The sequence below is a fragment of the Ambystoma mexicanum genome, chromosome 3p, assembly GCF_040938575.1.
Source record: "Ambystoma mexicanum isolate Mex_15411 chromosome 3p, UKY_AmexF1_1, whole genome shotgun sequence".
NCBI classification, from domain to species: Eukaryota; Metazoa; Chordata; class Amphibia; order Caudata; family Ambystomatidae; genus Ambystoma; species Ambystoma mexicanum.
Genome location: NC_090925.1, coordinates 960,865,238 through 960,886,227, shown reverse-complemented (window position 1 = coordinate 960,886,227; position 20,990 = coordinate 960,865,238). Strand labels below are relative to the sequence as shown.

General features: G+C 47.4%; 1 protein-coding gene across 1 annotated transcript in view; it reads left to right on the top strand.

Moving 5' to 3' along the window:
• The window catches only part of AHCY (adenosylhomocysteinase), a 403,130-nt gene that overhangs the window by 190,828 nt on the left and 191,312 nt on the right, over window positions 1-20,990 (top strand). The window contains exons 5-6 of the mRNA XM_069652263.1: window positions 8,674-8,786; window positions 12,957-13,164. Coding sequence (XP_069508364.1) covers window positions 8,674-8,786; window positions 12,957-13,164 — 321 coding nt within the window. The remainder of the gene's footprint in view (window positions 1-8,673; window positions 8,787-12,956; window positions 13,165-20,990) is intronic.

The window sequence follows — 20,990 nt, the reverse complement described above, 5'->3', positions numbered from 1 at the left end:
TTGAGTATGAGGTGGTGCTAGATTCATATCTTTAATAGGGTCCATTATCTTATTGGCTTCTGTGTGTATGGTATTGTGAGTTTCTAGAGTACTGACTGATAATTTGTGTATTAAGTTCATTAGCTGTAGGTTTGCAGTTTGACACCTTTCCTTTAACCTGGATCTGATCGTCAGATTTGTCTACTGATATAGCCATTATTCTAGCCCTTCCTCTGTATAGCAGAGATTAGTTCACAACGTGATAGCATTTTTATTTTTTGGGCACTGGCAATTAAGGACCGAAGACCCAGTGTTCAGGTGGAAGGAGACTAGTAGGACGCCTCAGCCTCTAGCTTTGTCATGAACCAGCACAAATTGCCTTTAACGCGCTGGACAACGTCAGGCAAGACAGAGGGATCTACAAAAAGGCAGGGTAGTGTAGTTTCTACCGTACAATGGTCCGAATATTGAAGCAGTGTTTGTTGTAAAAAAAAGTAGGCTTTGTGAACACGGCGGACTTGGTAAAGTCCACAGGGTTTATAGTCATAATTTCGAAACCAATAATGTCGAAAGTCATTTTTTCGAAAAAAAAAAAATGTGGAAAGTCTTTTTTTTTTAATGCATTTTTTTTTCGAAATGGGGGGGTTCCCCCAACCCCCTTTTTTAATTTTTTTTTTTGTTTTACCCATTTTATTATCCCGAACCCCAAAATAAATATATAATTTAAAAAAACGGAATTCGACATTTTTTTCGACATTATTTTTTCAAAAAAATGACCGACCACCAGTCCAGACATAGGAAGTTAAAGTATGGTTCAATTTAAATGCTAATGTTTAAAGTTATATTCAATTAGTAAAAGCAATTCATAAGATGCAGTTCATAAAATTCAGTTCAATGAAACGAAGATGCTACTAAAACAGTGAGCACAAATAAGGAGTGCAATTTAAGTAATGGGAGAGGTATCACTGATTACCCCACGATAAACTCTTGCTTGTAAATCCACCGACGCAAACCAGCTTTGACGCGCCGTGTCAAAGTTTGTGAATATAGTTCAGAATTCCAGTACGTCATGTAAGAGCGAGCTGGAGTTCGACTCTGCATTGGGAAGACCCTCTACTTACTCCAAAGATTCCCAGCAAGGATTTTTTCTCATGGCTGCTGTTGGGAGAATTTTCATTTCTGTGCCAATTCCTTTTACCTTTAGAGACCCCCAGCTCTTTTGCCAGACTCGGGGCTTTTTTAATTTTACTTTGGAGTGAGACATTTTGCCTCACTCATGTGTTTTCCTGACTGTCTGTTACTCCATAGGCATCTGCTTTTGCATTGACACAGCTCCTTTTGTAGAGTGCCACCGAGAAGTTCCTTGAACAGTATTTCACCAAGAAAATGTAGTTAAACATTAAGAGAAGTCTAAGAATAGTAAGATGACCGCTGTTTTACGGTTAGTTTATGGGTCCAGCACATACCACCCTATGCGGAGTGCTGCGGTGGTTACTTAGTAACTCTTTTAACCCATTCCTCATGTAACATTTTGTTACACTAACTCACTTGAATGGCTGGTGCAGTGGTTTCTTTTTTACTACTTAGTGACATGGATCTGCAGGATCATACAAGGGTGGCCATTTTGAGAAAATGGCCCTGGTCGTCTTTCTTTGCCGTTTCTTGTTTGTTTTTTCTATGCTTTTACTGTTTGCACCAGGTTTGAGTCCTTTGTGTAGTTTGCCTTTGGCGTGTTTCATCCCTGAAGCCCGCCCAGGCTCCAGTGTCTGGAAAGGTAGGAAGGGAGGGAGGGTCCAGAAAATTCCCTGTCCTTTGTCTCTAGGTGTGCCTGGGTGAAACCAGTTCCAATTGGCTGTCTGGAAAAAAGCCACCCTGCTGTAATTGATAGCCTAGGGCTGTGAATAAATGGGAACTTGGATAAAAAGCGAGGTTTTTGGGACTAAGAGCAGAGTCGACCACTGGAGGACAACATCCAAAGCAGAAGACGAGAGAAGACGCCAGCAGCACCCTCCTGGACTGCAAAGTGCCCGGTGAAGCCATGCACCTGTGCCAACCCAGTTTTCCAATCAACAGGGAAGACCTGTAAAGGACGACTTACCACCGTAGGCTGGTGAGACCAACTAGCCACGAGACACTCTGCACAACCCCCGACTTGCTGTGCCTTTCCTAGGCTGCAGAAGCCCAATACCGGGGAATCTCGACCATCTGAGTGCATCATCTTCCGAAGTCCGAAACCGGCCAGATCTTCGTGGACATCCAGCGACCATCACAGAAGCAAGAAACCACACCCAGAGTCCCCTCACCAGATACTAAGACCGAGGGGATCAAGGAAATCTTCACCAGATTTTTTCGTTTTTCATTGGCGCTGAGAAAATGGCGCCAAAACCACAAAGCCGCTGTATCGATGGAAATCCTTTGCTGCCGAGTCCTTCTCTCGAATGCTGCCACAGGAGCCTGCCAGACGTCCTCCATTTCGTCACCATGACCAAGGACCAGGAACAAGGGTCTACTGCATTGCATTTTGAAGGCAACCAGCTGGAAAACTTCATTTTCAAGGTACTGTGGGGCTTGGGGTATTTTATCCTTTTACCATTTGGGGTGTTATCTTCTGGAGTATGATTTAACCTTCCACTAAGTTGACCTGCATTGGCTTGACAGCTTGTGCTTTCTAAAGGCGACTCCTTGAGTTGCTGTGATACTGTCTAGAACATTTTTCTAAGAAGAGCATCAGAACTTTGACTTTGTCCATTGACGTTGGCTGTCCTGGCTCCCTAAAGGCCTCCTTCTGAACCTACTGGCTTTGACCGTGCTTGTTCCCACCGTTTTTTATGTTGAACACTTTAATACTGGAATAGTAGACTGCCTGCATTCCTTTGGGAGAATCTAACTGTTCTTAAAACCAGTCATTCGATCTAACCCTAACCTTTCCTGCTTTAAAAACTCAATATTGCGAAGGTGATACTATATAATTGCTATACTGACCTCAAATGATGTCCCCTCTTGGTGCTCGAACATGTATAACATAGGATTAAATTAAAAAAGTGAACAATAAAGCAGGTGAGGAATTAATTCCTTACTGAGGATTAATGCTACAGCTAATTACTACTTTTTTAAAGAGTGCATTAAATATCTTTGTATAAATTAGTCATCACCTTGCTTAATCTAATAAATTCGTCGAGTTGCTGACAATCAGGGTAAACGTTGGATTAAAAAGTAGCTTAAGCTATTTAACAAAACACATTGAAAAATGTTCTGCGCTTTAACATGATTAACTTTAGATTCCTTCTTTCCGTCATGTCGTTAACTCCAGAAGTACTTCAATAAACTTAATGTTTACAAAAATGTGACAGAAACCCATTTTACAAGAAAGGAAGTTCATAAACTAGTTGTGGAGCCAGGTACTGCAGTACCAGCTGGAATTCTTGGCTGGCTGAAGCATGTTGCAGGGATAGAATGTGTTGAGTTGGTGTGGTCAATTGTGTTGGAGGCTGCAGAGAGCGCAAGGAGTACACGGATGGCTCTCTCTATTGATGTTGAGGAGGTCAGGGGGATGTGAAGTGTAGCAGCCTTGGTGCTGTAGCTGTGACTGGGTCAGAAGCCAGATTGGAAGGCGGCAAGGTGCATTGTGGCAATGTGTTTTAGTTGGATGTTGGTGAAGCATTTCATGATACTATCTAAGTATGGCATGATAGTGGTGGTATTTTACAGGACGCGTGGGGATGGATGGTTCTGTGGGGAGGGAGTTCTATCCTGTTTAGTCCAGTGGGGGGGGCATGCTTGCTCTCCATGCACATTTCTGGCACCAGAATTTCACGGACCGCTGGATCTTCTACATAGTATCCACGGGGTAACTCCTACCCATCCCAGCCTCTACTCCCTCCTCCTCGCCAATCCCTCAAGTTGGGACAGCAACTCTTCAGGCAGGGATCTGTTGACTCGTAGAGAGCCAGGCCGTGGAGGAAGTCCCAACCTCCCAGCGAGGCTTGGGCTTTTACTCCAGGATTTTCACCATTCAGAAAAATACCAGGCGGGCCTGAGAGTTGTGTTGGACCTTGCCACCCTCAACCTCTCCTTACCCCTACAAAAATTCAAGATGTTTAGGCCAGCTTTTATAGCGGAGACATTGTGCAAGGGAGACTGGATGTGCTCCCTGTATCTGGAGGACGCGTACCTACACGTGCTGGCGCACTACCACCTTTATTTATTTTTATTCTGTTCTCTCCTCTGTTCTGCACTTTCCTCTTTCCCTTCCATGCACTTGCGCGTTCTCGATGTCACTGGGACTAGTAAGATAGTTGTTTTTGTTCTCCCCTGTTCCCCTCCCTTTGCCTGGTTGCGCTCTGAAACACTTGTGTACTAGCGCGATATGAATAAAATATAATTTCATTACAAGTCCCGATTTGGCAGCCCCATCGTTCTTTCCTACAGTTCAGGATCATGGGCTACCATTTCCAATACAAGGTCCTTCCTTTTGGCCTCAACTCGGTCCCCAGGGTCTTTACCAGACTCATGAATACTGTGGCTGCGCTCTCCTCAGAGCGCAGGGTCTCCCCATCTACCCATATCTAGACTGGCTCGCCAGGGCTACCTCTGCGGAAGCGGTTCACCACACTTCCCATGCCCTTCTGAACACACTGCACAACCTGGGCTTTTCGCTCAATCTCAAGAAGTCGCAGCTGCAGCCCACACAGACCGACATTCTTGGGCCTCATCTGGCACACTTGCTCAGAGGTGTTTCTGTTGGAGGACAAGAACTCGGCCATCAGGAGGGCCACCACTCACTTCCTCAGCTGAGAACTGACCTCGGCCTGGTGGTACCAGCATTTCCTGGGTCTCTTGGTGGCGGTGCTATCAGACGTTCCACAGACGAGACGGAGGATGAGCAGGATTCAGCTGCACTTCGAGGCCTCATGGAACCAGGAGCGGGGCTCTCAATCAGAGATGATCAGCGTTCCTCCCGCTCTCCGCCACCTCACATGATGGTCAAGGGACTGCAACCTACGGACGGGCAAGCCCTTCTGGCCTCCTATCCCGCAGGTCACCATCACCACAGACTACTTGCTCAAGGGCTGGGGAGCCATGGCACCTGGACTCGACAGGAGCAGGAATACTACTTCATTTGGTTGGCTCTGAACGCCATCTAGTTAGCGCTCAGAGCATTCATCCCACTTCTCAGGGGCAAGGTTGTCCTCATCCAGACAGGCAACTCGACCAGCATGTACTATTTTAAGAAGTAGGGAGGCACCAGATTCCTTCCACTCTACAGAGTGGTAATCCGCATGTGGGAGTGGGCCCTGGAAAACGACCTCTACCGGACGGCAGTCCACCTTCCGGGGGAATCCAACCCGGAGGCAGACATGCTCAGCAGTTTGGGAGGGGACAATTACGAGTGGCAGCTGAACAACCTCGTTATTCAGAAGATCTTCAGCAGATGGGGGTGGGGGGGGTCTCCCCAGGTGGATCTCTTCGCCACCTGGCAAAACAAAAAGTGCCCTCAGTTTGCCTCCTGGCAGGGACAGGACCCAGGCTCCCTGGGCGATGCATTTCAGATTCAGTGGAACGGCATGACTGCATACGCCTTCCCGCCCACTCCGCTGATTCAGAGTAATTTGCAAGATCAAAGAGTCTCACCAGCTCAACATCATTCTAATAGATCCTTGGTGGCCTGCCACGTATTCACCTTCCGACGGGCCCAGCACATCTTCTGGCGCAGCAGGGGGGCAGGGTCCACCACCCCGCGCCAAAGAAGCTAGCCCTCACAGCGTGGTTCCTGAGCAGTTAACACCAAGGCACATCAGCCTCTCCCAGGCTAATCTGGAAATCATACAGGGCGCAAGGAGCAAGGCTACCAGGGCCCAGTTTAAAAGTAAATGGACCAGGCTCTGCCACTGGACAGACTCCAGGGAAATTGCCCCCTGGCATGTACTTTGGACGACGTGCTCTTTCTCGGCGCACCTCGCCCACTCTGGCGGGCAGGTGGACACCTGTCGCACTTACCTCGCATCCATCGGGCCTTACAGAAACTGAGGAGGGGGGTCTTCTCCTCCTTCAATCCGATTGTCAAACATTTGACGGGGCACGCAAGGATCTACCCGCCCATCAAGGGGCCACACCTCGTGTGGGTCCTGAATGTAGTCTTGGGCGCCCTGGCGCACAAACCGTTTGAGCCAATGGCGTCCGCGAACATCAGGCTGGTCACCATTAAGACAGCCTTATTATTTGGCCTCACTTCGTCTGTCACTGAAATCCAGGCGCTGGTTGCCTCAGTACAGTATACTAACTTTCACAGGGACACAGTAGTCCTGCGACACACCCAGCATGTCTGCTTAAGTTGCCATCTGCTTTCCATTTAAACGAGGAAATAGTCCTGCCTATGTGTTTTGCCAATCCAAAGGACGAGGCACAGAATTCTGCACTGCCTGGATGTCAGGCATGCCCTGAAATTCTTCCTCGACAGGACCAAGGGCTTCCACAAATCAGACGCCCGGTTTGTCACTTTCGGAGGTGCAAGATCAGGCCTCCATATCCCAGCATACAAGGGCCAGCACAAGCCGGTTCCGGCGAACATGCACGCCCACGCAGTCGGGGCCAAGGCAACGGCCATCGCATTCCAGCGCCATGTCCCTTGGCAAGTCATAAGCAGGACGGCCACTTGGGCTACTGCCTCGGCTTTCTGCAAGCATTACTGTTTGGATGCCGGCTCTAGATCGATGCGGCTTTCAGACAGGCGCTTCTCGGGAACCTATTTGCTTAAGGAGGGTCTCCTCTCCATCCTGGGTCTACATTCAGTGGTAATCGCCCATGCAGTATGGAGGAAAGGGGACGGGACGGAAGTTATTAGTTACTAACCGTAGTTACTAACGTTCTTCGTCCCCTTTCCTCCATACGTCCCACCATCCTCCCCCCTAATAATTCTGGTGTCATTAGGCAATGTTCAATCTATTGTCGACACATCAATCCCGGGAGGATATCTCGGCAGCAGCGTGCGCGTCTTGGAAGCAAGACGACACGAAGCAACAACAGGTTCGATCCCCGGGTCCACGCTTAGAAACCTCTGAGTGTTTAAGCGCGTTATAAATACGTAACTAAGACAAAAAAAACACAATTGCGCAACTAAGAAAAACAAACAATTCCTTTAACAGCGCCTCGATGCCTGCGGGCTGTGTGAGCGCTTTATAAATGTAAAAATAAATCAATGGGGACTGAGGTGTGGCGCTGGAGCGTGGAGTCAGGGCAGCGCATGCTCCCATGGCCGCACCACAGCGCGCTTCTAAATTAAAATGGAAGAAGGTTTTTCTGGTGAAAAATGTCTCCCGTGCCTTGGAATGGATGGCCATGCAGTATGGAGGAAAGGGGACTAAGGGCTAAGAGTATGTTAGTCACTACGGTGAGTAACTTATTTTTGTTTTGCTGTTCAGAAGAGCAGCAAGCTGCATATGGGAATACTGTACTAAATGTACCTTATTTGTGGCTACCATTAAATGATTTCATGATTAGTAGAGGCAGGGACTGCGTGTGGTTTCTGTGCAATAGAATGGCCAGAGAAGCATTCAAAATACTCTGCCCATTTGGTAGTTCAGCAAGAGGGCTTTTAAGATTCATAAAAGCACAGAGATCGCGAGGCACAAGTAACTATGCGCATGGTCACTTGAGTATGGCGCCATGAGCGTAGACAATATTTTGAATTTTGGTGCTGAATACTGTTAGCAAGTTGTATGCTCCCATGGTCAATTTTCAGCCAGGTGCACAAGCCCACAGAACAAGCAACTGACGAAGCGCTGTGAAACATTGCAGATGTCATATGCCAACGGGTGCTAATACATGTTTGCAAATCCTAGATTTTGTTCAATGCCATTGGCCAGATATAATTTTAAAATGCTCTGATTTCTGAAAATGTGACACTATTTGCCATAATGAGATTGGGGAGAGGAAGGGGAGAGGGCGGGACTGGTAGCAAGTACAGTGACCGTGGCCCTGCATAGCCTCCGACGGTAACCTTCTCAGATGATTTGAAGTTTTAACCACCCAAAAGATTGGGCCTAGGTTTGCTCCGGCTTGCAGCAGTGTAGGTGGCTAGGTTAAAGAGAAAATCTAGTAGGTGAGCAAATGTGCCTGATGGATAGGATGTCAATAATGCAGCTCACTGCTGCATGCTTCTACTCCCAATTGTGCTATCAGAGCATGGTTTCAGACTGTCATTTAACGATGAGGGTAATTCAAGTGATTTCCCAACCTAGAGTTGCTCGGAAGCCGGCTGGGCAAGGCCTTGTTGACCACATGGTTGTGTAACAGATTTAATCCCAACCCTAATAGCTCCAAGTTACCTATTGTGAATGAAGTCTTCTGGTTTCCTCACCAACCTGTCCCAATGCCCCCTGCACCACCACACAGGCACATGCATCTATTATTAAAAGCCAATATTACATCCCATTGTAGTTTGTACTCCACTTCTGCCCGTTTTAATGACTTAGGCTATGAATGGGGAAAATTAGTTGTGGGGGGGGATGAGAGGGAGTCTGAATATTTTAAACTGCATAATTTTATCCAAAGACCTATTAGAAGATATTTGGTACAGCCCTATGCAAAAGCTGCTGCAAGCGCTTTTTAGCGCACTAAATAATTATCCTGGACTACAGGTTGAAATATCTTTCCAATGAGATGCGCAACACAGTTTGCTTTTTACCTCTGCTCCAGAAATAAAGGGAATCTCGGAGGAGACCACTACTGGTGTGCACAACCTGTACAAGATGAAGGCCAACGGAACTCTGAAAGTCCCCGCTATCAACGTCAACGACTCGGTCACCAAGGTATGTTGTCATCCTCCATTTATGGCTCTTTGAAAGCAAATCATGCAGCCATGCAAAATGCTCTCTCCTGCATGCTATTATGCAAAGAGCACATATTTATATATACAGTTCAAATTGAATTGTTACAAAACAATACAATATGTACATTCCAATACATACATATTACATATAGAAGAGATTTCATCAGTTATTCTCAACTATAGTAAAATCCATACAAAACCTAGCCAATCCCAGCACCCAATCACATTGGTCTTCATCCGAATAAGATCACTCCTACTTAAGCAATTTCTCTGTCGCCATGTATGATAAAGTGCCAAGTGCAATGATTCAGAGTCCGAATTTAAACAATATCACCAGATATCCAGGGATTTGATCAAATCAGATTTGCAGACAAAAGGCCCCAGAATACAAAGCAACACTCTGTAAACACATGATTTACAGTTTCGGGAGTGTGGGTTAACTTCTAAATCTTGCACGGCCTGAGTTCTCGAGGAATTTTTAATTGTCGACCCTTTAACACTCGGACCGTTAACTGATTGATTCGAAGTCTAAGCATCAAATCACACACTACGACTAGGTCTTCACGGTCAGTGACTTATGTTTGAAGTCATTAAACATAAACCCGCCTGCCCTTCGTTCCAACGATTGTAATCCTATTTAAGCAAACTTTCAAAGATACCTTTTATGCATTTAATAAGAATGGAAAGGCTGGACACTGATTCAGTGTGTAATTGACCTCTGCTTAGTGCGGTCAGCCTTTACCTAGTATTTAACCAAGAGAATGAAACAATATTGAAACAGCTTTTGTTCCGCTGCTAAATGGGAGGACCTGTCTTTAATCTTATTTAACCTAATTTTATCAGCGAAGGCAAAGAGACTAAAACATGCGTGCTACACAGATCTAGTCTTTTCTTGTAATAACACTTTATTGTAATGACTAAAGGAAAAGGCCACATACCTTTCTATTTTGATTAGTTAGGTGAAATTGACAAATGCAACCCTTTTAAACATCGCAAGAAAACAGGGTTTTGATCGCAAAAGGGATTCCCTTAGGGCCTAGTCAATGCCTATATTATTACATTCTAACAGGACCACCAGGTACAGGTTCTATTTTACTTTAGGAGTCGGAAGGTTCTGCCTACGACTTTAGTGTTTATGCATGTTCTAGTTTATCCAACTTGTAATGTAACCGTATGTATTTGTATAATTGGGTAAGAATTGGTGCAGTCACACTGTGTGAGACGACACAGGACTTAACTGCTTGGTATTGGGTAACCCACCTTTTGGTATAGGTCTGTCACAAGTTGGTAGTTTGAGCATCCAGGCCTATCTCAAGAGGGGTACATGTGAGCTGTAGAGCTGTAAAAATGAAATCTGTCAATACAAGTAACCAAGTAACCCTTATACTCAAGGTTTCAGTTATACATATTTATTTAACATCCGTTTTAAATGAGCATTTAAAAAGGCATTTCTTTGTAATGGTTCAAGTAAACTTTGGAAATACTTTACAGAATCTATAAAGCTGGTGAATATTCTTTGGATATGCTCAATACACTTCTCCTACACCCTGAAGTAACTTCAATCACCAGGATAGTATTTGCATTTATATATCACACCAGTATACATTGTAGACTCTGGGTTGCAGAAAGGAAGGGCTAAGGAAAATAAAAAGGTAAGAAAAATGTCTTGAAGGTGAGGACATCTGAATCCTCCATTAAAGTCTAGTTAAGTCTTTCCCAGCAGTAACAGTATTCAACAAGCTACAACCTATGTATGGACAAGCAATGCCGAAGTCAATGGATTTAAGTGCTTTGAGGGAGCCAAGACAGCCAAAGTAATTTGGACAAAGTCTATAGTTCTGACCTTGTGAAAGACTTTATCCAAGAAGTGCATTGGAGTGTTCACAGAAAATCACTGAAGATACACAAGCTGTTAGGCCTGTGCAAAGGAGTTGAAATCAACTTAAAGTTAAGCAAGTGCAAATCTCAAGTGAGGCCGCACGACTTAAGGCAGGAAGGCAAGTACTCCCAAGCACAAACAGTACCTCTGGTTAGAAGAAAAGTGGTCCAGCTGGATTCGGTCTTGCTACAAATCCCAGGGTTTGAGGACAAGGACACGTCTCGCAGTCTTGTTCTAGATGAGCATAGACTGAAGGCTAAAGGATGGGGAGGAAAAGGGGGACCCTAGACAACATTTCAATGTATTTATGCCGTCCTAATTGGGACCCACAGTTCCAAAACAAGTACAGGCCCTATATCTCACAACCTCTGGTATACAGCAAATGGCACAGCCGGGCATTATGTACAACCTGGAGAGGGAAGGCCCAAATGGCTACTAACGTTTAAAAGAATTAAGTTTAGCCTCACCAGACCGCATTGCATACCAGGAAACGGGATTACACATTCACCAGCAGTAAACATTGTAGCATAATGCATTTCTACAGGCAGCAGGGTAGTGCAAAGATTTACAAATATTTAATAAATCAGTGGTATCAACTAAAATTCGAGTTCTCCATCAGGGAGCCGATCGCGACCCAGGATAATATCAGTTTTCAGGTTGAGTACCCTGCAAAGCCACATCGCTGAAGTTCAAAAGTTACAGAAAAGGTCCACGTAGGATCAAATCAAACCACGTCCATAGGCATAGCAGTGGTTAGGGGATTTAAGGCCAGAGTTAAAGGTGAAACAAACGGCAGGCACCAGGAAACTACTTGAATGTGCCAATTCCAGGTTCAAGACCCAGCAGCCTAGAAAGGAAACTGAGCAGGATTTATGCCACTAGAAGTCAAAGGGCGGACCCCAGTAGAGGGGGGACCTGCAGAAGCCCACTACTACAGGACCCATGATGAAACTAATAACCCAGCTTGCCAGCACTTAGGAATGATTTCTCATGCTGCCAATGTAGTAGAACCTGGTTCAATAACGGCAAAACAACCCGTTGAGGGGTACACCTTTAACAGGGTGACTTAAAGGATCCGGTTTACCAGGGAGTTGCACCCTGGACCAGTGACCACTCTGGAAACCCAAAAGATGAGTTGGCCATTCCTGTGGGGGTGTCTCAAAAGCCATGAGCTGAAGCAACTAAGGCACCAAGCAGACCGACACAGGCACCAGACCAAGCGGATACAGACTGTTCAGAGTGCAAAAAGCAGTCCGCTGTTAACTGTCTCCTAATGAGGGCAACTGAAGAGATGACCTAAGACTTTGCATAAAAAGAACAGTGGTGTGTTAGTGAAGTCATATCTTCCTTCCAGATTATAGAGGCCTCCTCTAACCAAGGGGCACTGGTGAAACTGCTCCTTCATAGCACAGGGATTCCAGCCAGTGGCAGTGACTAGGAGGAACAGTCCAGGAAGGACGTCCAGCAGCAAAAGATGTAGTCTGAGAAAGACACAGGACCCAGGGTTCAGCCAATATATATACCAGGGCCTTTAGCAGCGGCCCATTCCAGCAGCAGTCTTTGCTTGAGCTCAGAAATCAATCTGTTGAAGGCACCAGGTCTCCCACCGATAATCATGTATTCAGGTGATTGCCACAGGTAGCCCACCAATTGCACCCCAGGTAGCGCACAAAGGTTTTTATGTCCTGCCAATCTGGGCTGGACAGAAAAGCCACCAAAGGAACACTTGCACAGGATGGAATGTCAAGGGAGGGTGGGGGACATAAAACCAGTTCACAGCAACCTTAACATGGCTTTTGTGGGCTCATAAGCCTATAGCAGCATAACGCTGTTTTAGATGTGCCTTGTGGTCCACACAGAGGTTGCAAAGTATAAAGGACTCGGGAGGAGGACTTAAGTTGAAAACCTACTTCTGCATACCCCAATGGATGCCATCTAGTTGCATTGGGCTACTAATTTAGCATAAATGTCTACAACTCTGACATAGCCAAAACTAAATTACAACTGCCAAAGCGTACTCCCAATGCTTTTAAGGTAATTGATCACCCTGTGGTGCTTAAAAAGCACATTTGCCCTGGTAGCAGGATGGATGTAAGAGCTGTACCTCAGAAACAGGGTTGCAGTGACTTAAGTAGCAGTGTGAGGACCCATAGACACTTGTGGCTCAGGCTGAAAAGTGAACATGGTATTTTTCATCTGTTTAACCAGTATACTTTCCTGTGCCTTGGTTTGTCTTGCTCAGCAATAACCATTGGCTGCTTCTCGTTTCAGAGTAAATTTGACAATCTGTATGGTTGCCGCGAGTCCCTCATTGATGGCATCAAGCGTGCCACGGATGTCATGATAGCAGGCAAGGTGGCTGTGGTGGCTGGCTATGGCGACGTGGGGAAGGGCTGTTCCCAGGCCTTACGAAACTTCGGCGCCAGAGTAATCATCACTGAAATTGATCCTATCAATGCACTTCAAGCAGTAATGGAAGGTGAGCCGAAATGGGAATGGAAGGCTGTATCTTTCAGAGCAACACTCTCCAGGTTCTTAGGCTTTAAAAGTTCCCCTTGCCATATTGAGCTCAACATTGTACTAAACATGTTTATCCTGTTAGGTTGGTTTCTACTAACCTGTAGCCAGGATCTGCAACCTTTTGGCTCTCCAAATATTTTGGGCTACAACTCCCATCAGCAAATCAATTGAGTTCATGAATTGTAGTCCAAAACATCTGGAGAGTCAAATGTTGCACATCCCCGACCTGTAGAATACCACGTTAATCACTGTTTCAAGAGTGCATTGTAAGCTTCCCTTGAGGACTGTTGAGAGAGCGTTTTTATGCTTTTGATTTCTAAACACGGGCCAGTGTGTTTTACTTACTCTTGGATAGTTTTTCCTTTTTTTTTCTTTAAGGTTTAGGCGATATTCAAGTTTTGTTCATCATACTCTAGTTTGTTGTACACAGGTTTGAATCACCTGTAGTCATTGACCATGACACAGAAGTCTGCAGGAAATACTTAAAGCTGTAAGTAGTAATTATTACAAGCTGTAAGGCCGGGTTTTTGAGGAAAGCTAACCCCCAGGATTTAATTTTGTTTGATAAAAAAAATGGCACCTGGATGGGCAACATAGTTGGGCATTCTAAAATTGTGTAAGGATGCAACAGTTTCGTTTAGGGTTTACCCTGTCAAGCATTCGTACAGTTTTGTCCACCCGATAGACTCCTACCTTTGCCTGGTATGGTTGCACCTGGCTAAATCTGATTGGATGAATGGTCACGCCTCTGCAATCTGCTGCGTGTGGTCAAGGGGGCTCAAGGTCCTCCTTGTTACTATCTGAGGATGATTTGCATTTATTGTTACTGTGTCAGCCTCTGATCCTCAGAAGGTTTGGTCTAGAGCAGTGTTGGGTAAGAATTGATGCAGTCGTGGATTCCAAGATGGCTGCCACCCTGTGAGGACGCACAGCCCTGCTCCTCCGCCCAGACTAAGAACCAAAAAGGTGTAAAAATGCATAACTCAAAACCTCAACATAGCGATGAGTTTCAGATGACCATCCACCGAAGAATACTGGCAGCCCGTGTCCGATCGCATCCTGTAGCCCGTAAGTCATTCGCCAACGTGGCAAAGGCTCCAAGCGGGCCCGTGCCGAGACTCCGCCATAACCAACGACAGCCGGCAACACCGTAGGACCCGGCTCCTCACATCAGGTGGGCACAGCTGCTGCAGGCAGGGACGAGAAGACATGCACCAGACCCGCAACCCCAACGGAGGACATCACCCCACCCCCCCCCACTCTCCCCAGGGGGACCCTCCCCACCGAGCGCTAAATGTGCAGAAATAAGGCCTGGTCCCCAACCCAAGAGTGAAGCCAACCACCACTCCAATAAGCCCCTGGCACTCGTCCTGACACCGCGATCCTCCCCGCAAGGGAGAGCACCAAGAGCGGAGCAAATCACCCGGATAGACCCAGGGGACCCACCTAAGATCCGGAGCACTCCCGACGCGTCCAACAACCCGGAGACAGCCGTCTGGACACCTGCGGACCCCCGGAAGGTACGTGAAGCAACCTGCAAGGGGATAAACAAAGTAAACAAAGCGTCCGAAAGAAACTCCCCCACGGGCACGTTAAGCTGATACTCGGAGACCCTGGGGAACCCCTCGCTCCCTGCTGCCAACCACCGAGATCTGTGCCTGGGAAGGGGGGACTAAAGCCGGCCCACACCCCCAAGAGAGTACCGATCACTAGCCCTAACAACCGGCAGCGGTCCCCCACTGCATACTTTCTACACGGGCAACACACTCGGGGCCCGCATCACAGGGCACAAACAGTTGCACGACCCGAGGCTGCCGTAACACATACACTCCCAGCGCACACGCTGTGAGAAAGCCACGAGGAGGATCTACGCCAGTGAGCCCCGGACTCCCCGAAGTCTACCTAGTACATGAGCCCGCCTTAGTGCTCCCAGCAGGACAGTACAAGAGGAGCTGCAGATGATTCCGTGGAAGGCGAGGCTCTGGGTCCTCTGAAAACAATTCAGCAAACAACCTGCATATGAAAGACCGCTAAAAGCACTCAAAGCGCACACCTAGTCAAGGAAGTGCCCACGGTGAAGCTCTCTGAGAGCAGATACAGCTAACCAAGTGCCTAAGGGGGCAACAGAGAAAGAAGCGGCCCTGAATGGAGCAAACAGTATACCCCTACAACAAGCACTAAGCCCACGGAAGGAGGGTGTCCACCTTGTGACAAACTCCAGAATAGCTGTGAGAACCCGAGCGCCTGGAAGGGGTTCCGCATCAAACGAAAAGATATTGGACACACATTGCGCACTGAGCTTCCTGCACCAGAAAACAAACCTGCTAACTGATTCTCCGCGATCACCACATCTGGGGAAGGAAACTCACCCCCGCAATCCCGGATCCCCAAATGGAGTCCCATCTTTAGGGACAGCTGACAGAACCTGCGCCCGGGGACCCGGAGGAACCCCTCACTCCCCACCGCCGAGATCTGTATCTGGGAGGGGGTGACTCTGACGACCCCCCCCCTCAATGAGATAACCACAGCGGGCGAAGGGAAAGAGGAACAAGCAGGATTGAAACCTACCCAACCCCAGACCAACGCCGCCCTATTGAAAGGCCAACCTGCGAGGAGAGACCCCCTGGAACACCACAATACCAAATTGCACACCATCCACAGCCATACAAAGAGCCTTACCACCACCCTTACACCAGTCGCACAACACAGATGTCCGGCACCAAACCAAAGAGCACCCCAGCAAGAACCAGATCCACAGCGAAGGGGCGAAACGGACAATTGGATCTATTCTGGAAACAACCCCAGGAGGGGAAACAACACAGGAACAGGACAGAAGACTCAAACACAAACGGACATAGCGGAAACTGACACCATGGCACTGAACAAAGAGGACCTACAGGAATGCCTGAGAGGTATGGAGAACAGAATGATGGAATCCCTCCAGACCCAACTGGGCACTAGCCGCGAAGACCTAAAATCCTCCCTGCAGGTGATGAGGAAGGACATCGAAGAGCTGGGGGACAGAGTGGACACCACGGAGAGGGGCCTCTCAAACAGCGGAAGATGTAAAACAGAACAGCATCCTCCTAGAACAGATCTTCAGAGCCACACACAACCTTGAACTACAAGCGGAGGACCTCGAGAACCGCTCACGAAGGTCCAATATACGAGTCAAAGGCCTGGCCGAAACGATTGGGGACAAAGACCTCAGACACATTACAACTATGCTTCAGCAGCACGCTCAATGACACCCCACCCGAAAGCATATCCATCGACAGGATACACAGAGTGGGGCCCAAGCGAAATGATCCGGGAGCCAGACCTAGAGACATGCTCATGGCAATGACCTCCTACTTAATGAAGGACATTTTACGGGCAGCCCACAAGCAACCGACAATCGCCATCAATGGCAACCAAATCCGACTCTTTCAGGACTTGGCCCTATCCACGCTACACAAAAGGAGACTGATGCAACCAGTCACGAGGGCACTGAAAGCCAAAAACAACATATACAGATGGGCATACCCTTCGGTCTTCAATTCACATGGAAAGGCAAACCGCAGTGGATCTCTACATGCGAAGAAGGGATAACTCTGCTGCAGCTTGAAGAGGTACCCCAGAAAAACATGGAAACACGCCAACCGAGGAAAGGGGGAAGACTCAGACAATGGGAATGGTCCCCGGACACCAGGCAACGACACGAAAGAGAACCGGCACCAGAAGGGCCCAGACCACGATAGACCCTAAAGGAACAGGCTCCACACGATAACGACGAATGCCACAGAACCCGGAAATGGAACGGAGGTGGAAAATAACCTCAAAATGAACACAACGAAAGGTAAACCACACAGGAGATTGAACTAAGCCTGGGCGGCGAGAGGAAGGGGGGGGGGGGAGTAATCTTGAATCCCATGACAAGCCCAGATACACCCTGGCGATTGGGACGCTGGGGGAATCAAGGGGCCCAGCGCTCCGGGAGGAACCCGGAGGAGGCGCAGACTCTTCGGTCCCACCACCACGAGGGTGAAAACAAGGTCACAAGTTTTTTTTTTTGTTAAGTTGGGTTGGGAATGGTCTGGGAAATGGTTCGACACCATGTATCGCCAAAAGGGGGGACACAGATGATGAAGAATCCCCCACACAAGACTCGTGGCTTAACTAACGGTCCTAACACTGACTGTACAGGGCCTAAACTCGCCAGTGAAACGGCGTGTTATATTAACACGCCTGACGGAACTCCAAGCCGCAATAGTCTTCCTGCAAGAAACATACCTGCTCGCTCCAGACGAGAAACGGATGGCCTTCCCCCCCCAAACAATACTTTGCTTCCAGAGAAGGGGGGAAAAAACCAGGGGGGGTCGCAATTCTCCTAAACGCTAACTTACCATTCAAGAAAGACAGTATACAGAGACACAGAGGGTAGATTCCTACTACTCAAAGGGACCCTGCACCAACAAACATATACTCAGATAGCACTATACGCCCCAAATGATAGACCAGATATCTTTCTGGGCGGAATCCTACGGAACCTGGGAAGCCGGTGCAAGGGACAAATAGGGGGGGGATTTCAACTGCATAATGGACCCCACGTTAGAAGAGACCCTTCCTCCCACCGTGGCAGATGGCAGGAACAGACGAGCACTAGGCAAACTGTTTAGAGATCTAGAGGTGATCGAGACATGGAGATTCTTCCACAACACAGAAAAATAATTCACCCATTACTCACCTGTACACAGGGGCTACTCAAGGATAGACATGATCCTGACCTCGTCTTCCCTAATTCCACAAATTGAAGAAGTAGAAATAGGAGTACAATACCTCACTGACCACGCCCCAGTTGTACTAAAATTGATCCCGATAACAGACACCCCGCCCTAACAGAACCTGGAAACTGAACAAACTCATACTTGGAGACATTGCTCTTAGAGCCCACATAGAAACGGCATTGAATAACTATTTTCAGAACAACGTCAACGGAGAAACAAACTGGGGGGGTAATATGGGACGCAGGAAAAGCAGTGATACGTGGGGAATTCATACCTCGAACCACAGCATACACACGTGAGAGAAGGTTACTTAAACAGAAGCTGGAACTGAAGGAGGCAGAAACGCAACATAAGGCTGAACAAACACCCAAAACGGTAGGAAACCTCTGAAAAGTGAGAGCCCAACTAGAAACCCAAATGGCAGAACACACCGCACAATCCATACTACGCACACAGAGGTAAAGCCAACAAATTCCTGGCAGCTAAACTTAACAAACTAAAAACCCCCAACCACATAGTGAGTCTTAAAAATCCTAAAGGGGAGATAAGTACATTGGAAGAAGGTAAACTAGACATTATGGAAAAGTTCCACCTAGACCTCTTCAAAAGAGAGGAACTATCCCCACAACTCCAGTTAGGTTACGTGGCCAAAATGGCCCTTCCCCAGATAACGGAAGAATACCTGATTCTTCAGGCTCCCATAACGGCCCAAGAAATAAGTGACGCCATAACGCACCTCCCACATAAGACACCTGGGCCGGACGGGCTCGGGAACGGGTACTACAAAACCTTCAGGAATCAGCTTCTGGGCCCATTAACGAACCTTTTCAATCACATCAGAGAAACTGGGTCAGTTACGCCAGACATGGGCAAATCGACCACAGTCATCCTGAAACCAGGAAAAGAACCCACAGACTGCACAAGTTACAGGCAAATAGCATTACTTAATAGTGATGCCAAGTTATACGCAAACATTTTGGCAAACAGATTAGCGAAGGTTCTACCCCAAATAATCCATGAACATCAAGCAGGATTTATCATAGGGAGACGCACACAAGACAACACTAGGCGGGCGCTAGGCATTATAGAAAGAGGGAATAGAACAAAACAATTTCTGGATAGCAGCCCTAGACACACACAGGGCCTTAGATAGCCTAGACTGGGCGTACCTGGAGCTAACCCTGGAAAAATACAGCTGCGACCCCACCTTTATAAGAGTGGTCCTGGCGAATTACAAACTCCCCTCTACAACATTCATAATCAACGGCAGACCCACTACTACAATACAAATCCGTAGGGGTATGCGGCAGGGATGCCCCCTATCCCCCCCTTATATTTGCAATGGAGCCAGTGGCACAAACCATAAGACGGGACCAAGAAATAAAAGTGGTATTAGCAGGAGGGATAGAACATAGAATAGCACTATGCGCAGACGATATCCTACTGTTCCTAAGGGACACCGCCAAATCACTACCTAAAGCCCTAGAAAGATTACAAGACTTTGCCAAGGTATAAGGGTTCACGATTAACTATGCAAACTCAAAAGCCCTAAACATAACCGAAGAGAAGATACCCCAAAAAATGGCATCGCAACATCAATAACCTGGGACCCCAAAACGATACTTAGGGGTCCAACTGACACGAGAATACAGACTCTACATAGTTCCACTGTGGAAACAATTTAAGGAAGACCTCTCGAGATGGGATGCCCAGGAACTCTAATGGTGCGCGTGCATAACTGCACTCAAGATGACCCTCCTACCCCGCCTTCTATATGTAATTAGCTCCCTCCCAATAGAAATCCCCCCCAAATTTGCAGAAAACAACAAAAGGACCTAATTACCTTTGTATGGAATGGGAAGAAACCCAGAATACAAAAAAGAATCTTAACCAGGCCACCTCTACTTGGCAGGCTGGGACTCCCCGACGTGGAAAGATATGCACTGGCATCCCAGAAAGCCCCTATGCTGAAATGGATGGGAGGGAACCCACATAAGGGATGGGTGGGTATAGAACAAGGGGAAACGGGCATCCCTCTTGGGTCCTTACATGCCCTATGGACAGGGGCCAGAGTGGCATCTACTAGAATCTACCTGCACTTCACTAAGAGCAATGGACACAGCACTCAGAAAACATCATATAGCTCCTGGACTAGGCCCCTTTACACCAATGGCACACAACCAGGACTTCACCCCGGGTAAACGAGACAGATTCTGGGCAAACTGGTGCCAAACGCACCCGCTCCTAAAAGAATTTTACCACGAAGGATCCCCATTACAATTCGACGTATGCAAACAGAAATTCGGCATAGGGGAAAGAGATACAAATATATACAAATCGGGCACTGGATCTCCCAGGAAGGGGTGAAGAAGGCGGCCTTTAGGGCTCCCATAGGACTGGAACTCACCCTACACAAAGGCCAGTTCCCCAAAGCAATAACGAGAATATATAAGCTACTAGACAGCGCACGAATCGAAGACCGAATCTCATATAGAGACAATTGGGAGAAAGACCTGGGAACCCCTATCACGGAGGAGGAGTGGGGACACATTTTGAAGAGGGCCCAGAAAGCATCCAAATGCACCACAATCAGAGACCTCATATAAACTACACACAAGATGGTACCTAACTCCACTCAGACTAAACAAAATGAACCCAGCCTCCCCCCCCCCCCCCCCAACTGCTGGAGACATGTGGCAACAGAGGGGATCTATACCACATGTGGTGGACCTGCTCTAAAGTTGAAATATACTGGAAAGAAATACTGGGACGCATAAGAGAAATCACTGGGAGACAACTCCCTTACGACCCAAAGGTGATACTGTTAGGTGCCGCAGTGGAAGGTATCTACGCAGAGACAGGTGTTAACGCAGATGTGATCATGCAGCTACTAAACGCGGCAAAAACAACCCTGGACCAAGGATGGAAAACTCAAAGCCCAGTGGTCGCGTGCTGGTGGGTCAAAATATGGCACATATTGGCAATGGAAAAGGTAGGGGCCATAAAAAACAAATACTTG